The sequence below is a fragment of the Zalophus californianus genome, chromosome 1 (assembly GCF_009762305.2).
Source record: "Zalophus californianus isolate mZalCal1 chromosome 1, mZalCal1.pri.v2, whole genome shotgun sequence".
NCBI classification, from domain to species: domain Eukaryota; kingdom Metazoa; phylum Chordata; class Mammalia; order Carnivora; family Otariidae; genus Zalophus; species Zalophus californianus.
The window spans coordinates 65702465-65718960 of record NC_045595.1 but is presented as its reverse complement, the minus strand read 5'-3'; the positions used below and the strand labels follow the sequence as shown (position 1 = coordinate 65718960).

The 16496-nt window shown below is 44.0% G+C and overlaps 1 protein-coding gene across 2 annotated transcripts in view; it reads left to right on the top strand.

Moving 5' to 3' along the window:
* The first annotated feature begins 14889 nt into the window (after positions 1 to 14889).
* Positions 14890 to 16496, top strand: part of TRANK1 (tetratricopeptide repeat and ankyrin repeat containing 1) — a 100303-nt gene continuing 98696 nt past the window's right edge. For both annotated transcript variants that reach the window (XM_035726657.1, XM_027582772.2), the window contains exon 1: positions 14890 to 14999. In XM_035726657.1, coding sequence (XP_035582550.1) covers positions 14977 to 14999 — 23 coding nt within the window. In that variant the 5' untranslated portion in view covers positions 14890 to 14976. The remainder of the gene's footprint in view (positions 15000 to 16496) is intronic.

Here is a 16496-nt window from a genome sequence, read left to right as displayed (position 1 = left end):
TTGCTTGTAACAAAACAAAGGCAGCAGGTCAACGTCAAGCTGACTGGTGCCGCCCCCAGCCAGTGTGGCAGGCCACAAAGAGGGAAGTGAGAGAGAGCAGGTGTGAGCTTCCTACAGCTGGGCAGCATCACACAGGGGCAAGAGATAGTCCAGGAAGGTGGCGTGGCTCAAGAGGAAGTTTGCTTGGTGAATAGCAGGCCTCAGCATTATTCTTGGTATCAGTGAAAAGCTGGTTTCCCTAGCAACAGAGGCCTCCCTAAGGAGTGGTGCTGGGCAGCAAGCACGAACACGTCCGTAGCAAGTGGGCAGACAGACAGGGAACACCTCCTCACCAAATACTCCCTTCTATACTCTGCATACTCAGCCCTAGTGATGGTTAAAAACAAATCAGAAAATGCCAAAAGACATGATTAGAAGCTTTGGTGCCCCCAGCCACTTCTCTCCCTGTCCCTGCTATGCTCTAGTAATAACCGCTTGTAGGCTTTTCTTATATTGGTCCTTTGGGTTTCATATGAATCTCTATATATCATGAACTCCACTGATCCACTGTTGACATTGTCTCTTTATTGCGTATTACAATAAATAAGGACTTAGAGGATCCGTACCACCCTATTTCTCCTTTCCTTCCTCTTGCTTCACTTTTTTCTCTTGCATCATTGGTTTTCATTTCAGTGATTTCTCTTGCAAATTCAGATGCTATTCTAAAACTATTTGTTTTTCCTGGGTCAGTTTTCACCAGCTTCTCTTGGCTCTGCCCCATCTGACCTTCCATCTCTCCTCCCACCTCTACCTCCTAGTGTCTCTGGCCATCAGCCTGGGGCTAGAATTAGGGGACCTCACTCTTGTCTTTACGTGGTCAAGGTTGAAACATTTTATGTTCTGTTCAGGAATCAGAACTATTCCCCACACCAGGTCCCTAGGTGATGATACAAGCTTTAAATTAGTAAATAATCGATTGCTATGACATATGATTAGTTACATTTTCTCCTATCCTTATAATGTCATGACCCTGGGCCCTTCAAGGGACAATGTTCCTAGCAAATCATCAAATGGAGTCTCTTTTTTCAAACTACCACGGTTGCTCAAATTCATACGATATTTTAGTTTGCTTCGAATATGGATCATAACTTTCCTGTCTTCTTTGACTTTTTTGTTGCTCCTCCCCCTTTCTGGGAGAAGGAAAAGAGTTTTTCATCATAGCACTGATAGTCTTTTTTTCATTCTAAATAGTGCAGGGCCTATTCTAGAACTCTTCTTAAAGACATCTCTTTGGAGATGACTGACCTCCTGTTTTAATTTGGACAGATTTCTTTCAAAACCTGCTGCAAGCTATCATCCCAGGATTTCTTTTCATTAGATTAGCAAGGTTAGTTCTGTCATTTCTTGTTTGCTACATACAGCTTACACTTGATTTCTTGGCCAACATCTTCGATTATCTCCTTCACAAAGGCTAAATAGTAGACTATTTTATCTCTGAATCTTTACAGGTATAAAAATGGTCTTAGTTCTCAATTTTTTTAAAAGACTTAGTTATTTATTTGAGAGAGAGAGAGCATGAGCGGTGGGGGGTGGGGTGGGCAGAGGGAGAGGGAGTCTTAAGCAGACCCGTCACTGAGTGCGGAGTCTGATTTGGGGCTTGATCTCACATCCCTGAGATCATGACCTGAGCTGGAACCAAGAGTTGGAAGCTTAACTGACTGCACAACACAGGTGCCCCTAGTTCTTGATCTTGATAGCTAATGTGGCTAGGTATAGATTTCTAGGTTCAAAATTATTTTCCCACAGTACTTTGAAGGTGTGCTTCACTAATTCATTAAAACAATTTAAAAATTGTGAAATAGAATCCATATACAGAAAGGTGCATAAACACAAATATGTATCTTAATGAATTGTTATAAAAGTAAATACCCATCTAGGCCATAAAATGACATTTCATCAAAACCCTAAAGGTCTACACCAGCACCTCCAACCCCAACTCATATGTTCCTTTCCAATTGCAAAGATATCCACAATTCTGACTTTTATGGAAGCAACACTTGCTTTTAAAAAATAATGTTATTACATAAGTGTGTATCTGGAAACACATAGTCTAATTTTGCTTATTTTTGAGCTTCACATAAACGGAATACTACAGTATGTATTATTTTATAACTGACCTCATACACTCAACATTATATTTTGAAATTCATCCATGTTGTTGCATGTAGTGGTAGTTCATTCATTTATATTGCTGTGTAGTATTCCATTGGATGAATCCATCACAATTCTACTAATGATGGATAGTTACGTTGTTTCCAGTTTGTGGCTATTGTGAATAATGCTGCTATAAATATCTCTATTACATGTCTTTTGGAGCTAATGATGTATAGGAGAATTTTTTACTTCTTGTTCCACAAGCTAGTGATGTAACATGATTAAAATCTCCCACCAGCATTATGAATTTCTCTTTGTGGGTCTGGCTCCTCTTGCTTTACACATATGAAGATTGTTATTTGGTACATACACATTTAATATTGCTAATTTGTCCTGATGACTTGAACCTTTTGTCATAATGAAGTGGCCTTCTCTAACGCTTTTTTGATCTAAATTCTGTTTTGCTTCATGTTAATAGAACTAGATGAGCTTTCTTTCATTTCTTTATTATGGTAAATTACACATAATACAGAATTTTCCATTTTAGCCATTTTAAAATGTACAGTTCAGTGGCATAAAGTACATTCACAATTACTGCTATCTTATCCCAGAACTTTTTCATCATTTCAAGCAGAAATGCTAGACCCATTAACAACAACTACCCTTCCGCCTTTCCCCTCAGCCCCTTTTAGCCAGTGTTGTACTTTCTGTCCTTACAAATTTGAGTATTCCAGGTGCCCTCATAAGTGGAATCATACAATATTTGTCCCTCTGTGTCTGGTTTATTTGACTTGTTTTTGGTGCTCTAAACAAACAGGTTATATCATCTACATATAAATGCACTAAGCGGAGATTCTTTTTTTCCTTAAAACACCTGCAGTGTGTAAGGCCCTGTGGGGAAGCAAAGACAAAGAAATCTCTGTCCCTAAATCCTTTGGGAAAGACTGGGTGGGAAGCAAACACAAGACAAGGAATAAGCATCAGGAAGGGACATGATGGATTGTGAAATGAGTATTGCAGTCTTCCTTTTGCTTGACCTTAGCTGATGTAAAAAAAATCTGTATTATATTTAAATGTTATTGAAGTTATTGGATCTATAGACGTGCTGGGCTTGAGTAGGGTTTCACCTGCCTGGAAGTGAAGCCAGAGCCCGCCGCCTGGTGGTGTAACTGCACACTACTGCCGCAGGGGGGCGGCAGACCGAAACGCCGGTTGCCTAGTCCCTCCCGGAAGGAAGCTGGGGAAAACAATCAGCGAGGAGCCAGTCACCCGAGGAAATGAAACCCTTTCCAAGTTTGGCACCGCTCACGGTGGCTGTCAGAAGGGGGCTGCAGGCACTTCCCCTCCCAAAAGATTTTACTTATTTGTTTGACAGAGAGAGACACAGCGAGAGAGGGAACGCAAGCGGGGGGTGTGGGAGAGGGAGAAGCGAGCTTTCCGCGGACCGGGGAGCCCAACGGAGGACTCATTCCCAGGACGCTAGGATCATGACCTGAGCCAAAAGCAGATGCTTAACGACTGAGCCACCCAGGGTACCCCTGCAGGTGCTTTACTAATTCTTATCCCCCACCACCTGGTTTGCCCCTGCACCCTACAGCTCCCTTTTAATACCCCTCCATTACAACTGCTTTGTTTCATCTGTCGCCTTAGGGTCCCTACATCCTCACCATGAGAGCCGACCAGGCTTTTCTGCCCTTCGAGGCTTTAGTTTCATTCCAGGAATTGTTCTTTTTTTTTTTTTTTTTTCCCTGCTCCACCTCTTTCCCCTCTCCAATGAAAATCAGTTTCCCAGTCCTTGGCCATTCTGCTGGACATTATATTGCCCCATTCCTAAACTCTGATAATGATGATGAACTGATTGTCACAAATAGCAGTTTGGAACTACTGTTGACCCTTGAACAATGCAGGGGTTAGGGAACCCACTTTACCCAGCTGAAAATCCGCCTATAACTTTTGACTCCCTCAAACTTAATAGCCTACTGTTGACCAGGGGCCTTACCGATTAACATCAACAGTCCATTAACACATATTTGTATGTTTTATGGATTATATATTCTATTCCTACAGTAAAGTAAGGCAGAGAAAAGAAAATGCTGTTAGAAAATCATAAGGAGGGGCTCCTGGGTGGCTCAGTCAGTTAAGTGTCTGTCTTCCTCTCAGGTCACGATCCCAGGACCCTGGGATGGAGCTCAGCAGGGAGTGTGCTTCTCCTCCCTCTGCCGCACGTGCTGCCACTCCCCCCTGCTTGTGCTCTCTTGCTCTCTCAAATAAATAAATAAAATATTTTTTAAGAAAATCATCAGGAAGAGAAAACATATTTATAGTGCTGTACTGTGTTTATGAAAAATAATCTGCTTAAAAGTGGACCAACACATTTCAGATGGTGTTGTTCAAGGGTCAACTGTATACCCAGCAGCTTTACGACACGGCTCTCATTACTTATATGTATTGTTTATTCATTCACTCTTCAGGCATTGCCAGATAAGTGCCGGGGTGCTAGGAACACAGAATAAACAAGATAAAACCGTAGCCTTGGAGGCACTTATGGTCTAGTACTAGATGACGAGTAAACAGTTCCGAAGCCATGTGGTATGGGCTGAAACTGAGACAAGAGTAAGGAGCAGGGAGCAGGAAGTGATGAAAATGGAGAGGCTGGCTGGGGGGATGGGTCAGTCCAGGCATTCACATAGGAGGTGATGACAGAGATGAGTCATATAGGGACTTGTGGGGTTTACCAGATAGAAGAGGGTGGATGCAAAGGTCGCATCAGGCTGCGAAAATAACAACACATGAAAACATCATTAGTTCCTCAGTGAGGGCAGGGCAAACCACCAAGTGGGGTACCTCCCAGCTAGCCTCAGCCTGACAGCTGGATCTGGTATGGGTGTTGAGCTGTATTAGTGCCAATAAACTTGGCTGTCCTATGTGGCTTGTCTGGGGTTGGGTTTTATTTGGTGGGAACTTCTTCACATAATAAAATCAAGATTTCTGGTTTCCACCAAAAAAAAACCCCCACAAAAAACAAAAGATTTTTTTCACATCAGGCCCACCTTCTCTATGGCAACCACCAGCTGAAGCCAGTGATATTGAGCACCTTTTCGTGTACCAGTTGACCATTTGTATGTCTTTTTCAGAAAAATGTCTATTCAGCTTCTTTGCCAATTTTTAAATCAGATTATTTGTTTTTTGTTATTTAGTTGCTTAAAGTCTATTTTGTCTGATGTTAAGTATAGCAATCCTTACTCGCTGTTGGTTTCTATTTGTAGGGAATATCTTTTTCCATCTCTTCACTTTGAGACTATGCATGTCTTTAAAGCTGAAGTGAATCTCTTTTAGGCAGTGTCTTGCAGGCCGGGTCTTGCTTTTTAATCCATTCAGCCACTCTGTGTGTTTTGATTGGAGAATAATCAATTCACATTTAAAATAATAATTGATAGGTAAGAACTTCCCATCTTATTAAATGTTTTCTGGCTGTGTAGTTCCTTTTTCCTTTCTTCCTCTTTTACTGTCTTTCTTTGAGAATTCATTACTTTTCATAGCAATATGTTTTGATTCCCTTGTCTTTATCTTTTGTGTATCTACTGTAGGTCTTTGCTTTGTGGTTACCATGAGGCTTACACAAAATGGTCTAAGCTGAAAACAATTAAATTTGGACTGCATACAAAAACAAAATGCTTTTACTCCCCCCATCTCATTTTATGTTTTTCATGTCACAATTTACATTTCTTTATATTATGTATCCATTAACAAATTATTGTAGCCATATTTATTTTAAATATTTTTGTTCTTTTGTCTCTATACTAGAATTAAATGATTAACACACCACCATATTACATTATTAGAGTATTCTGAATTTGATTATATACTTTTATTTTATATTTTTATATGTTTTCATATTACTATTTAGCATCCTTTCATTTCAGCTTGAAAAACTCCTATCAGCCTTTGTTAGAAGGCAGGTCTAGTGGTGGTGAACTCCCTCAGTTTTTGTTTTTCTGGGAATGTTTTTATCCTTCCTTTGTTGCTAAGAACAGCTTTGCCGGATAAAGTATTCTTGGTTGGCAGTTTTTTCTTTCAGCACCTTCCGTATATCACCCCACTGTCTCCTGGTCTGCCAGGTTTCTACTCAGAAATCTTTCCCTGATAGCCTTATGGGGGTTCCCTTCTGTGTGAGAGGAATTTTTTTTTCTCTTGCTTCTTTAAAAATGATCTCTTTGACTTTGGACAGTTTCATTGTAATGTGTCTTGGAGAAGATCTTTTTTGGGCTGAATCTATTTGGGAATGAGAACTTCCCAAACCTAGGGAGACCTTTGAACATCCACGTTCATGAAGCTTAAATCCATGTTCAACCTGTCCACAGAGGGCAGACTGGGGAGTACAAGGTCAAAGGCAGAGGAGGGGGACCCTGCTGGGATGTCAGCCTCCCTTTGTGGGCTGGAGAATTTATCTCTGACTTGACCCTTCACATACTCTGCTTAGTACAAGCTGAGTCCTACACTTACTAGGATCCACCCTCTTTGGAAAACAGTGACCATCCATTGTTAGTGAACTTGTCCTTAGGGTTGCTCTCCATCCTTCCTGCCCCTAAACCCCCAACCAAATGGTGTTTCCAAATACTCATTAACATTCCATATAAAACTCTTCCTGGAGTTTGGGTAGATACAACATTTTCCATCTTTGGGGCTCCAATGTTTTGGGGCTCCTTAGAGGTAACACGGGCAGGTGTGCAGATAAATCACCCCTTGATCTGGCTCTGCACTCTAAGGCCGTAAAGAAGGGATATGCAGTGTCACAGAGCAAAAGCACAGCTGCGGGTGAGAGCAGGGTTGTGGGATGGGAGAAGCAGTGTTATTCAGCACATTCTTCAAAAGGCAGAACTTTCAACCATTTAAAAAGAATATTAGAAGACAATAGTGGACAGAACACAAGTATATGGTTTCATTGGCTCCTGAAGCCCTACTAAAACTATAGTAAAGAGATTTTTAAAAGGCATATGGAGAGAGAGAACAGGAAAGAATACAACAGCAGTAAAAGCTTGGTGCTGGAAAGCTACTAGAAGAATGGGAAATGACTTAGCAGACACAAGAGAAATGATGGTGAGTTGGCAGAGGGGAAGTCAAGGGCCAGCTCATTTTACACAACAGAATCTCCAAAAGTCTCAGAAACTATTGGCAGCAGATATTTTTGGAAGTAGGGCCAATGAACAGGATAAGTAAGTTTGGTAGAACGTCTATTTAAGAAATGTAGGATCTCTAGATCCCGCCCCAACTCAGCAGAGCTGCCCACTGCCCCTTCCTCACCTGGTCACAAGGGCTTTGTTCTCTGTGGAGGCAGAAAGGCAGGTCTCAGGACTGGAGGACACCAGGCAAAGCTGAAAATAAAGGTACCACACTGCAAGCAGTCAACACGTGTATACTGGATGCTGAGGCCCCTAACTCCCATACATCCCTTAGGTGCCCATAACACAGCCAGACCTTCATCTTCTGGAAAGGAGATTGCTTACTCTGACCAGGCCCAGAGGGAAAACCCAAAGACCCTGATGTCAGAGATTCTTTATCTCAGAGGCTCACTGACTGCTTGCAAGCTAATAATCACGCTCACTTGCTTTGAATTTCCAATTAGCTTTTAATCCATCTCTCTCTCTGTATGGAAAAACTTTCAATTTCCCAACAGTAGAAAGAATAATATAATGAATCCCTATAAAACCCATTACCCAGCTTCAGTAATTATCAATATTTTGTTAATCTTGTTTCATCTATACATCCACTTTTTATTGGTTTTGTTTTACTTGAGTATTTTATTTTATTTTTAAAGATTTTATTTATTTATTTGACAGAGACACAGCGAGAGAGGGAACACAAGCAGGGGGAGTGGGAGAGGGAGAAGCAGGCTTTCTGTGGAGCAGGGAGCCCGATGTGGGGCTGGATCCCAGGACCCTGGGATCATGACCTGAGTCGAAGGCAGACGCTTAACGACTGAGCCACCCAGGCACCCCTTACTTGAGTATTTTAAAACAAATACCAGGGGCACCTGGGTGGCTCAGTTGTTAAGTGTCTGCCTTCGGCTCAGGTCATGATCCCAGCGTCCTGGGATCCAGCCCCGCATCGGGCTCCCTGCTCAGCGGGAAGCCTGCTGCTCCCTCTCCCACTCCCCCTGCTTGTGTTCCTGCTCTTGCTATCTCTCTCTGTCAAATAAATAAATAAAATCTTAAAAAAAAAAACACAAATACCAGACACCATATCAGTTCACTGATTAAAAAGGAGAGAGAGATACCTGGTATGTATCTCTAATAAAGACTTAAAAAACAACCACAATACCATTATCATACTCAACAAAATTAACAACAAATAATTCCTTAATGTCATCATAACATGCAGTCTGTGTCATATTTCCCAGATTGTCTCAAAAATTTACTTTTACAATGGGTTTGTTAGAATCAAGATTCAAACCAGGCTAACATGTTGCATTTGGTTGATTATGTCCCTAAGTCTCTTACACTCTATTATAATTACCCCTCCTTCATTCTCTCTCCATGTTGTTATTACCATTATTTTTGGCTGAAGAGAGGAAGTCATTTTCCCTGTAGAATTTTCCACACCATGGATTTGGTTGATTGCATATTGGATGTGTCCTGGTAACATGTTTCTCTATCCTCTGTGAATCCTATAAAATGGTTGACAGATCCAGAGCAGGGATTCTTTATCTTTTAGGGATCACGGACCCCTTTGGAAATTTGACAGTGTCCATAGATCCCTTCTCAGGATGATATATTTTTTAAGATTTTATTTATTTATTTGAGACAGACAGAGAGAGCGAGAGAGAGAGAGAGAGAGAGAACATGAACTGGGGGAGAGGGGCAGAGGGAGAGGAAGAGTGAGAAGCACACCTCCCCACTGAGAAGAGAGCCTAACGCAGGGCTCGATCCCAGGACCCTGGGATCATGACCTGAGCCAAAGGCAGATGCTTAAGCAACTGAACCACCCAGACACCCCTCTTAGGATATTTTTAAATACATAAAATAAAATGCATAATATTACAAAGAGAACTATTTACATTGAACTATAATTCTCAAAATAGCAAAAACACTAATTTGTGATATAATGATGCATCTTCTTTTCTTAAAAATTTTTTATTGTTATGTTAATCACCATACAATACATCATTAGTTTTTGATGTGGTGATCCGCAATCCATTGTTTTCATATAACACCCAGTGCTCCATTCAGTCCGTGCCCTCTTTAATACCCATCACCAGGCTAACCCATCCCCCCACCCCCCTCCCCTCTAGAACCCTCAGTTTGGTTTTCAGAGTCCATTGTCTCTCATGGTTCGTATAATACATCTTCTTGATTAACACGTTAAATAGCAAGACCTTGCAGCAGGTATAATAATTAGCATAATTGTAAAGTAGGTATAAACAAAAACAATATTTTGAGGTGTACACAACAATGATGATGGGATAGGAAAGAATCTTTGATTTCACTGTCAACAAAGCCTTATGTACTGGTTTTAGTGTAGTTTTATTTTTTGTTTGAATTTGCCTGTATTCATAATTGAAGACAGTGGTAAGTTTCAGTTAAATGTTAGTGAAAATTAAAATGATAATTACATTCTTGTTCAGATTCACAGACCTGAACTCTATCCATGGATCCTTGGTTTAACATCTCTAATTTACAGACTAGCTTAGGTTCAGATTTAATTTTGGGAGACAAAAATTCTTCCTTGGAGTTGCTGGGTCCTTCCTTCTGCGACACAGCAGGAGGTACCTAATGTCTGGCTGTCCTAGTTTTAGTGATGATAGGACTGACAAATGGGGTTGAAAAGAAATAGCCAGATTCATCTTTTCTCCAGTGGTTTTACTACCACTGGTGATCCCTGGTAGATGGGCTCCTACTGTTCAAATACGGGAACTTAGAGCCTTAAAAAGAAAGACGATTATAATGATTGAAGTACATGAAAAGTACATGACATGTTTTTAGAAATTCATGAGAGTTCATAAAAAAAAAATTGTTGGCTACTAGTGTACCAACTCATTATTCTGAAAGCTAGTCAACAAAGTGGGGGAACAAGCATTTATTCTGCTTTTTCTATATGAGGTGTTTTTCAGGGCAACCAAATGATTATAGATGGAAAGAAGAACTCTACGTAATAAATGCAGAAAGAAGGGTAGAGTTAAAAAGTCACTTCAAAATGCTTAAATTTCCCATGTGTGATCAATGGAAGCCTCTAGAAGTCTGGGTTGTTTGACATAACCCCATTCTCCTTTGATAGCTTTTTTGCTTTCCAGAACAACAAAATCTCCCTGGCTCAACTTGCACATCTCTGCCCCCAACATGGAATTAGTGATTTTTTTTTTTTTAATGAGTCTTTGTTCCTTCTAGAGAGGAATGATGTTTAGAGATCACCTCATGGGTGCTGGGGTGCACAGTATTATTCAATCCAGCAGTATGGCATCATTACATCAAGGATGGATGGAATGAACAAAGTGAGGCAATAAACCACAAGTTCATACTGATATTTCCAGTTCAGTTAGATTACAGAATTTTTCCTTAACTTTTCTGATTTAATATTTGCATTCCTTTGCTCTTACACTGAAAGTCTTGGTTCTGGATAACATTATCATAATTATTTGCTTATTCTAATTTATACACAGTCTGAGTAATAAAAATATCACTCAGTAGTATTTTTAGATATATGTTTTAAAAACATATCAATATTGAAACTTGAAATAATTTTGGGGTGGTTAAGCTACATTTGATATACAGTTAAGGTCATTTGTTTCAGTATGTTTTCAATTTTAAGAACGACTTTTTAAAAATTAGATTTAAGTTGGGGCACTTGAGTGGCTTAGTCAGTTAAGCATCTGACTCTTGATCTCAGTTCAGGTCTTGATCCCAAGGTGATGAGTTCAAGCCCTGCATTGGGCTCCATGCTGCGTGTGAAGGCTACATTAAAATTAGATGTAAGTTTTCAATTATGTTAAATATTCACATGGTTCCAATGTCAAAACTGTAAGACAAGGAATATATGTTTTTATTTTAATTCCAGTTAACATACAATGTTATATTAGTTTCAGGTTTATGATAGAGTGATTCAACACTTCTGTATATTACCCTGTGCTCATCACAACAAGTGTACTCCTTAATCCCCATCACCTATTTAACTCATCCCCCCACCCACCTCTCCTCTGGTAACCATCAGGTTGTTATCTATAATTCAGAGTCTTAAAACAAGGTATATTTAAAGAAACTCAGCGCCCCTATCTTTCCCTCCTGCTCTGTTCTTCCTTATAATTAACGATTTGTCTTAGTTTTTGTTTTTCCTTCCATTGTTTTGTTCAGAAAATATAAGCAAATAAATGAAAATATTCACCTTCCCTTCTTACCCCAAAGGTAACATACTATCAACACAGTTCTCACCTAGCTTTTTTCACTTGACAGTATTTCCTGGCCTCAGTCCATAGTGTTATATAGCAATCCTCTTCGTTTCTTAGTATAGCTGCATGGTTCTTAATGGTGTGGGTATACCATGATTTATTCAATCAGTTCTCTACTGATGGACATCTTGTTCCCTTAGTCTTAATCCTGAGCAGATAACATCTGAGGAAAATCCATAACAAGGAGAATAAAACAAGAAACATCAACAAGAAAAGGAACCCAGAGAATGGAGCCTATGTAGAGAAACAAACAAACAAACAAACAAACAACACTATTAATATCTGCAGGGAGATGAGAAAATTTGTGTAACCATGAAAAAGAGAATGGGGTATCCCAACAAATCACAGAATAAGAAAGAGCTCTTGGAACAATCAAAGTATGTTATCAGAAATAAAAGAATAACTCATTAAGAAGAATCAGAAGATAAAGTTGAGGAAATCTTCCAGCAAAAAAGAAAAAATAAAAGTGATTTAAACATCAGGGAAACTTATCACAGGGGCCAATCCTGGAAGTTCAATTTTTGAATAACAGGATTTCCAAAAAAAGAGAATGGAGAAAATGGAAGAGAAGAAACAATCCACAAAATTATTCAAGGTCATTTCTCAAAACTAAATCACTTGAGTGTCAAGAATTAAAGAACCCATCCAGTACACAGTGGAATAGATGGATGAGCATACATCAAAGTACATCACCATGTAATTTCAAAACACTGGGGAGAAAAAGATTTTTCAGGTTGCCAGAAATTTAAAAGAGGTCACATAAGATGGGTAACTGGATGTGTTCAGATTTTCAACAGTGGTACTGGAAGACAGTGGTCACTGGAGTAATAGTTTCAAAATCTTGAAGGAAAGTCATTTCCAACCTAGAATTTTATACCCAGCCAAACTACATCAAAGGTGACATTTTTTTCAGACAAGCACAATCTAAAAAAGAATTACCTGATGATGCATAAGACTGAGGGGAAAACCACCCAACAAGGAGTAGCAGTGTTATTTAGAAGCAGGAACAGAGCCAACAGAATGATTAGATAGCAAGGGTAAAAGTGGTTGCCTCTGGAGAATAAGTCAGGTGGTGGGGGGGACTGCTCTTTTAATTGTGAGAATGTATAATTTTGATAAAAATATTAAAAAATCAGAAAGAGAAGAAACGATTTTAAAAAGAAGGGTGACTGTTTTGAGGTCTGTTTTGAGCTGATGTGATTGTTTTGAGAACCATGATAAAAGATACAGAGGAAGAAGGAGGACAAAAAGATTGTTTTTTTTTTAATTTTATTTATTTATTTGACAGAGAGAGACACAGCAAGAGAGGGAACACAAGCAGGGGGAGTGGGAGAGGGAGAAGCAGCCTTCCCACAGAGCAGGGAGCACTATGCAGGTCTCAATCCCAGGACGCTGGGAGCATGATCCGAGCCCCCAGGCAGCCCAGTAGGACAAAAAGATTCTAATAGGCTTGTGAAAACTGGTCAAAGGGTAGTGAAGGTTTAGAGGCACCTTCTTAACCTACTGTACCCTCACCAACTTCTTGACTTGCTCTCCTCATGTAAGAACCTGGAAGTCTTCTGGAAGCAGAGACTCCTTTAAGTTGGCTAAAAAGAAGAGCCATGCTAGAAGAGGTGGCATGGACCTTTCCCAAATATAGAACTGGGGGATATTGAGAAAAAAATTGGAGAAAAGATTTGTCAAGTTTCCTGAAAGTGAAAGGATGAATGATGTCTGGGAAATGGGAAGTGGCTCCAAGTATTTGGAGACTAGAAGTGTTTCCCAAACTGCTTTATGTTATCATCACCCGAGGAGCTTTGAAAAATCTCAAAGCCCATGTCATACCCCATACCAATTAAATCAGACTATTTGGGAGCAGGCGTCAGAGAACAGGATTTTTAAAAGGCCCTCAGATGATTCCTACGTGCAGTCAGAGTGGGAACCACTGGAGTGGTCTGTGTGTGAGGAAGCTAAGACTGGAAGGGTGTGGCAAAAATTGTGAAGAGTCTCAAATGCCCAGCTACCTAATCTGATCTATAGTAGACAATGGGGGTGCCACTGAAGAATTTGAACTGGAAATGATGCAATGTGAGATTTGGGGAAGATTAATGGACAGAAGAAATGGGAGGAGCTGAGACTCTAGAAGCAAAAAGACCACTAGCTAGACCGAAAAGCTGGTTTTTGACTCAGAGTAAGCAGTGCAGAGAAGAACACGGGTTGTGTGCATTAGGTGTGTCCATGTGTCACCAATGTGTGACATTGGTGTGACACCACATGACACACCATGTGTCACCTCCCTGCCTCATTGGAAACTGTACTGTCCCTCTCGGAAACCTCTGTGGCATCCTCCTTCCCGCTACGGGGCTGCCCTGTGTGGTGGCCCTCAATGGGTGAGAGAATTGCCAGGAGCAGTGTAGGCCAAAGCCTTGTCCCAAGAGAGGACTATGGGCTTTGCTCCCGGATTGGGTCAAATCCCTGGGGTCTGGGAAAGTGATCCCTGTACCAGACAAGCTGGGCGCCGAACCCGAATGGTGGGTGAGAGGCTGTGCGGCCTGTGGCGCCGACGACCAAAGGCGAAATGGCAGCCTGAGGTCGTCCTAACCGTCCCCAGCACTTTCAGTCATCACTGCCCTTCCAGGAGCTTCCCCGCCATTCCACCTGAAGGGGGGGAGATCACTCCAATGCAAACACCTTGAACGCGGCTGTGAGCGTCAAGACATCAGGGGCCTCACTGGCCTCTTCCCACCTGAATGCCCCGCGTCCCCAGAATGGAGGCCGGAGCACACAGTAAGTTCTATATAGCCAACCAGTGACTGCCCGAGGCGACCGCGGAGTGGGGCATAGTATTGGTTGACAGAGGTTGGTGTCCCCAGTTTCTTTGTTGGAGGGGACCGGAGGGAAGAGAAGAGGTGAGCCAGGCCCCTCAGCTAACCGTGTTCTCAGTTTCCCCCACCATCGCGGTGGGCCAGCCTACGAAATTCCAAGGACCCAAACGCGTCGCAGGGTCGTGTGTGTGCGCTCGGTCCGTCGTGGAAGCCGGCTCGAAGCACTTGTTTTTCAAAGGCGGCCGGGAGCCACCCCATTGGAGCACTCGCATGCCAGATGGGCGACATCGAAACGCCTCTTTTGAACACGGTGACAAACACGCCCTCCCACCCAGCGGCGACGTGCACGTGACAATTTTCGGGCTCTTGCAACTACGTGGAAACTTGGAATAGGGCTGCAGCTGACACAGCCGGGGCGCTGGGGTCCCCACGCCCCCGCCCCCTCGGCACAGCAGGGGAGCCGCGCCACCGCCAGCAGGGGCCCCGCGCGGCCGCCGCTCACGCCGCTCCCGCCGCCCGTGCCCAGGGCCGCGGCTTTCGGGCTTCCGCGCCTCCCGCCGCGCTCTGCCCCGGGGAAGCGGCCCCGAGGCGGCGGCCCGGGCCATGTGGGACCCGCGGGCAGCTAGGTGCGTAGCGGCGCGGGAAACGCGGGGGACGCCTCCGGCCTGCCTGGCCCCGCGTCTCTTGCCGGCGGGAAGCGGCGGCGCGCGGGGGCTGGGGACCCCCGAGGCGGCGGCCGAGCGATCGTCCCCGTGGGCCCGGCGGGCCCCGCGGTCATCCGGGGGCCGACCCGGGCCTGTTGCGCGGGGGCGCGCGCGGGGGGCGGCTCCGGCCTTCCCGGCCCGGGGGGACGAGGACATGCTCTGCGACAGGACTGCGGCGGCTCGCGGCCTGCCCCGTCCCCACCCCGGCACCGAAGCTGCGGCTCCCGGGCCCACCTCCCACCTCCCGCGCGGGATCCCGGGGCCGCTAGCAGGTGGCGATGAGCGGGCCAGCGGACGCGCCCCCGGGGCACGCAGTCGGGCTGGCAGGTCCGGGCTCGGGGAGGGATTTGCGGGAACTCGGACAGCGCTGGCCGCTGCCCAGCGGGAAGAGGTTCGCGATTCCAGCCCCGGGCAGGCCTCGTCCCCAGCCCCCGCGATCGCGAGCTGGGCTGGCCCGAAAGGGGCTGTCCAGTCCTCTATCCTCGGCTAACGGAGTGTAGGGGCGGGGTAGCAGCGGGGCCCCCCGGCTGAGAAGCGGAGGGTTCAGCTTGCGAGCGTTTGCAGTCGTGGGCTCCGAGCTGGTAGGTTGTGCGGCGCACTCCGCCCCCCTCTCCGCGCCCCCCCCCCCCCCCCCCCCCCCCCCCCGCCCCGGGAGTCCAACAGCCCGGCTGGAATAGCGCCTCTCTTTCGGTGTGCAGCGCGGGCCAGCTCTGCTCCCAGCTGGAGGCGTTTCCGGGAGCCTGCGAGCTTTCGTGTTTCCCAGGGACAATTTCTAGGGAGATGTGCACTTTGAAAAATTAAAGAGAAAAATTTTGAAAAGAGGGGGAGAGAGGGGGGCTCCTGAGGTTTCTAGTCCCCAGACCAGTTGCTGTTGGCCCAGTCAATCCATAGGCGGGGAGAAAGAGCTGGGAGCAAAGGGTCCTGCATTCCCAGGGACAAGGTTCTCCCCGGCTGCCTGGTGTTGAGCCTCCCCGGTGCCAGGCACCTTTTTGAGGCAAAACTTTTACCCGGATGGCTTGGTCTTTTGTTGAGCATCCCGTTTTTTGCCTTAATGAAAGTGCTACCTTGTAAGAGAGTCAGAAGTTTGTTTCAACTGTTTTCCAGTCTGGTCTGTTGCCTAGAATTGCAGGATGGGCCTTTGAGTTCGAAGTAACATTTGCTGTTCTTGCATCCTCCGCAAGGGCTGGAGATAGGATAGGTGTGTGTGGCATTCACCCCCAGAGTAGGATCCCACTGCCTCAGGATGTGGGTTTCTCCGTCTTTTTTTTTTTTAACCAAGCCCCCAATAGAGACCCACACCAACCCACATAAGTATAAAATTGCAACAAGGGCTTTACAGTATATTTATTCTCTCTACATTATTCTCTCTCTTTATTCTCTTTCTCTCTCTCAGTGCCCAAACCAAGAGCCTGGCAAGCT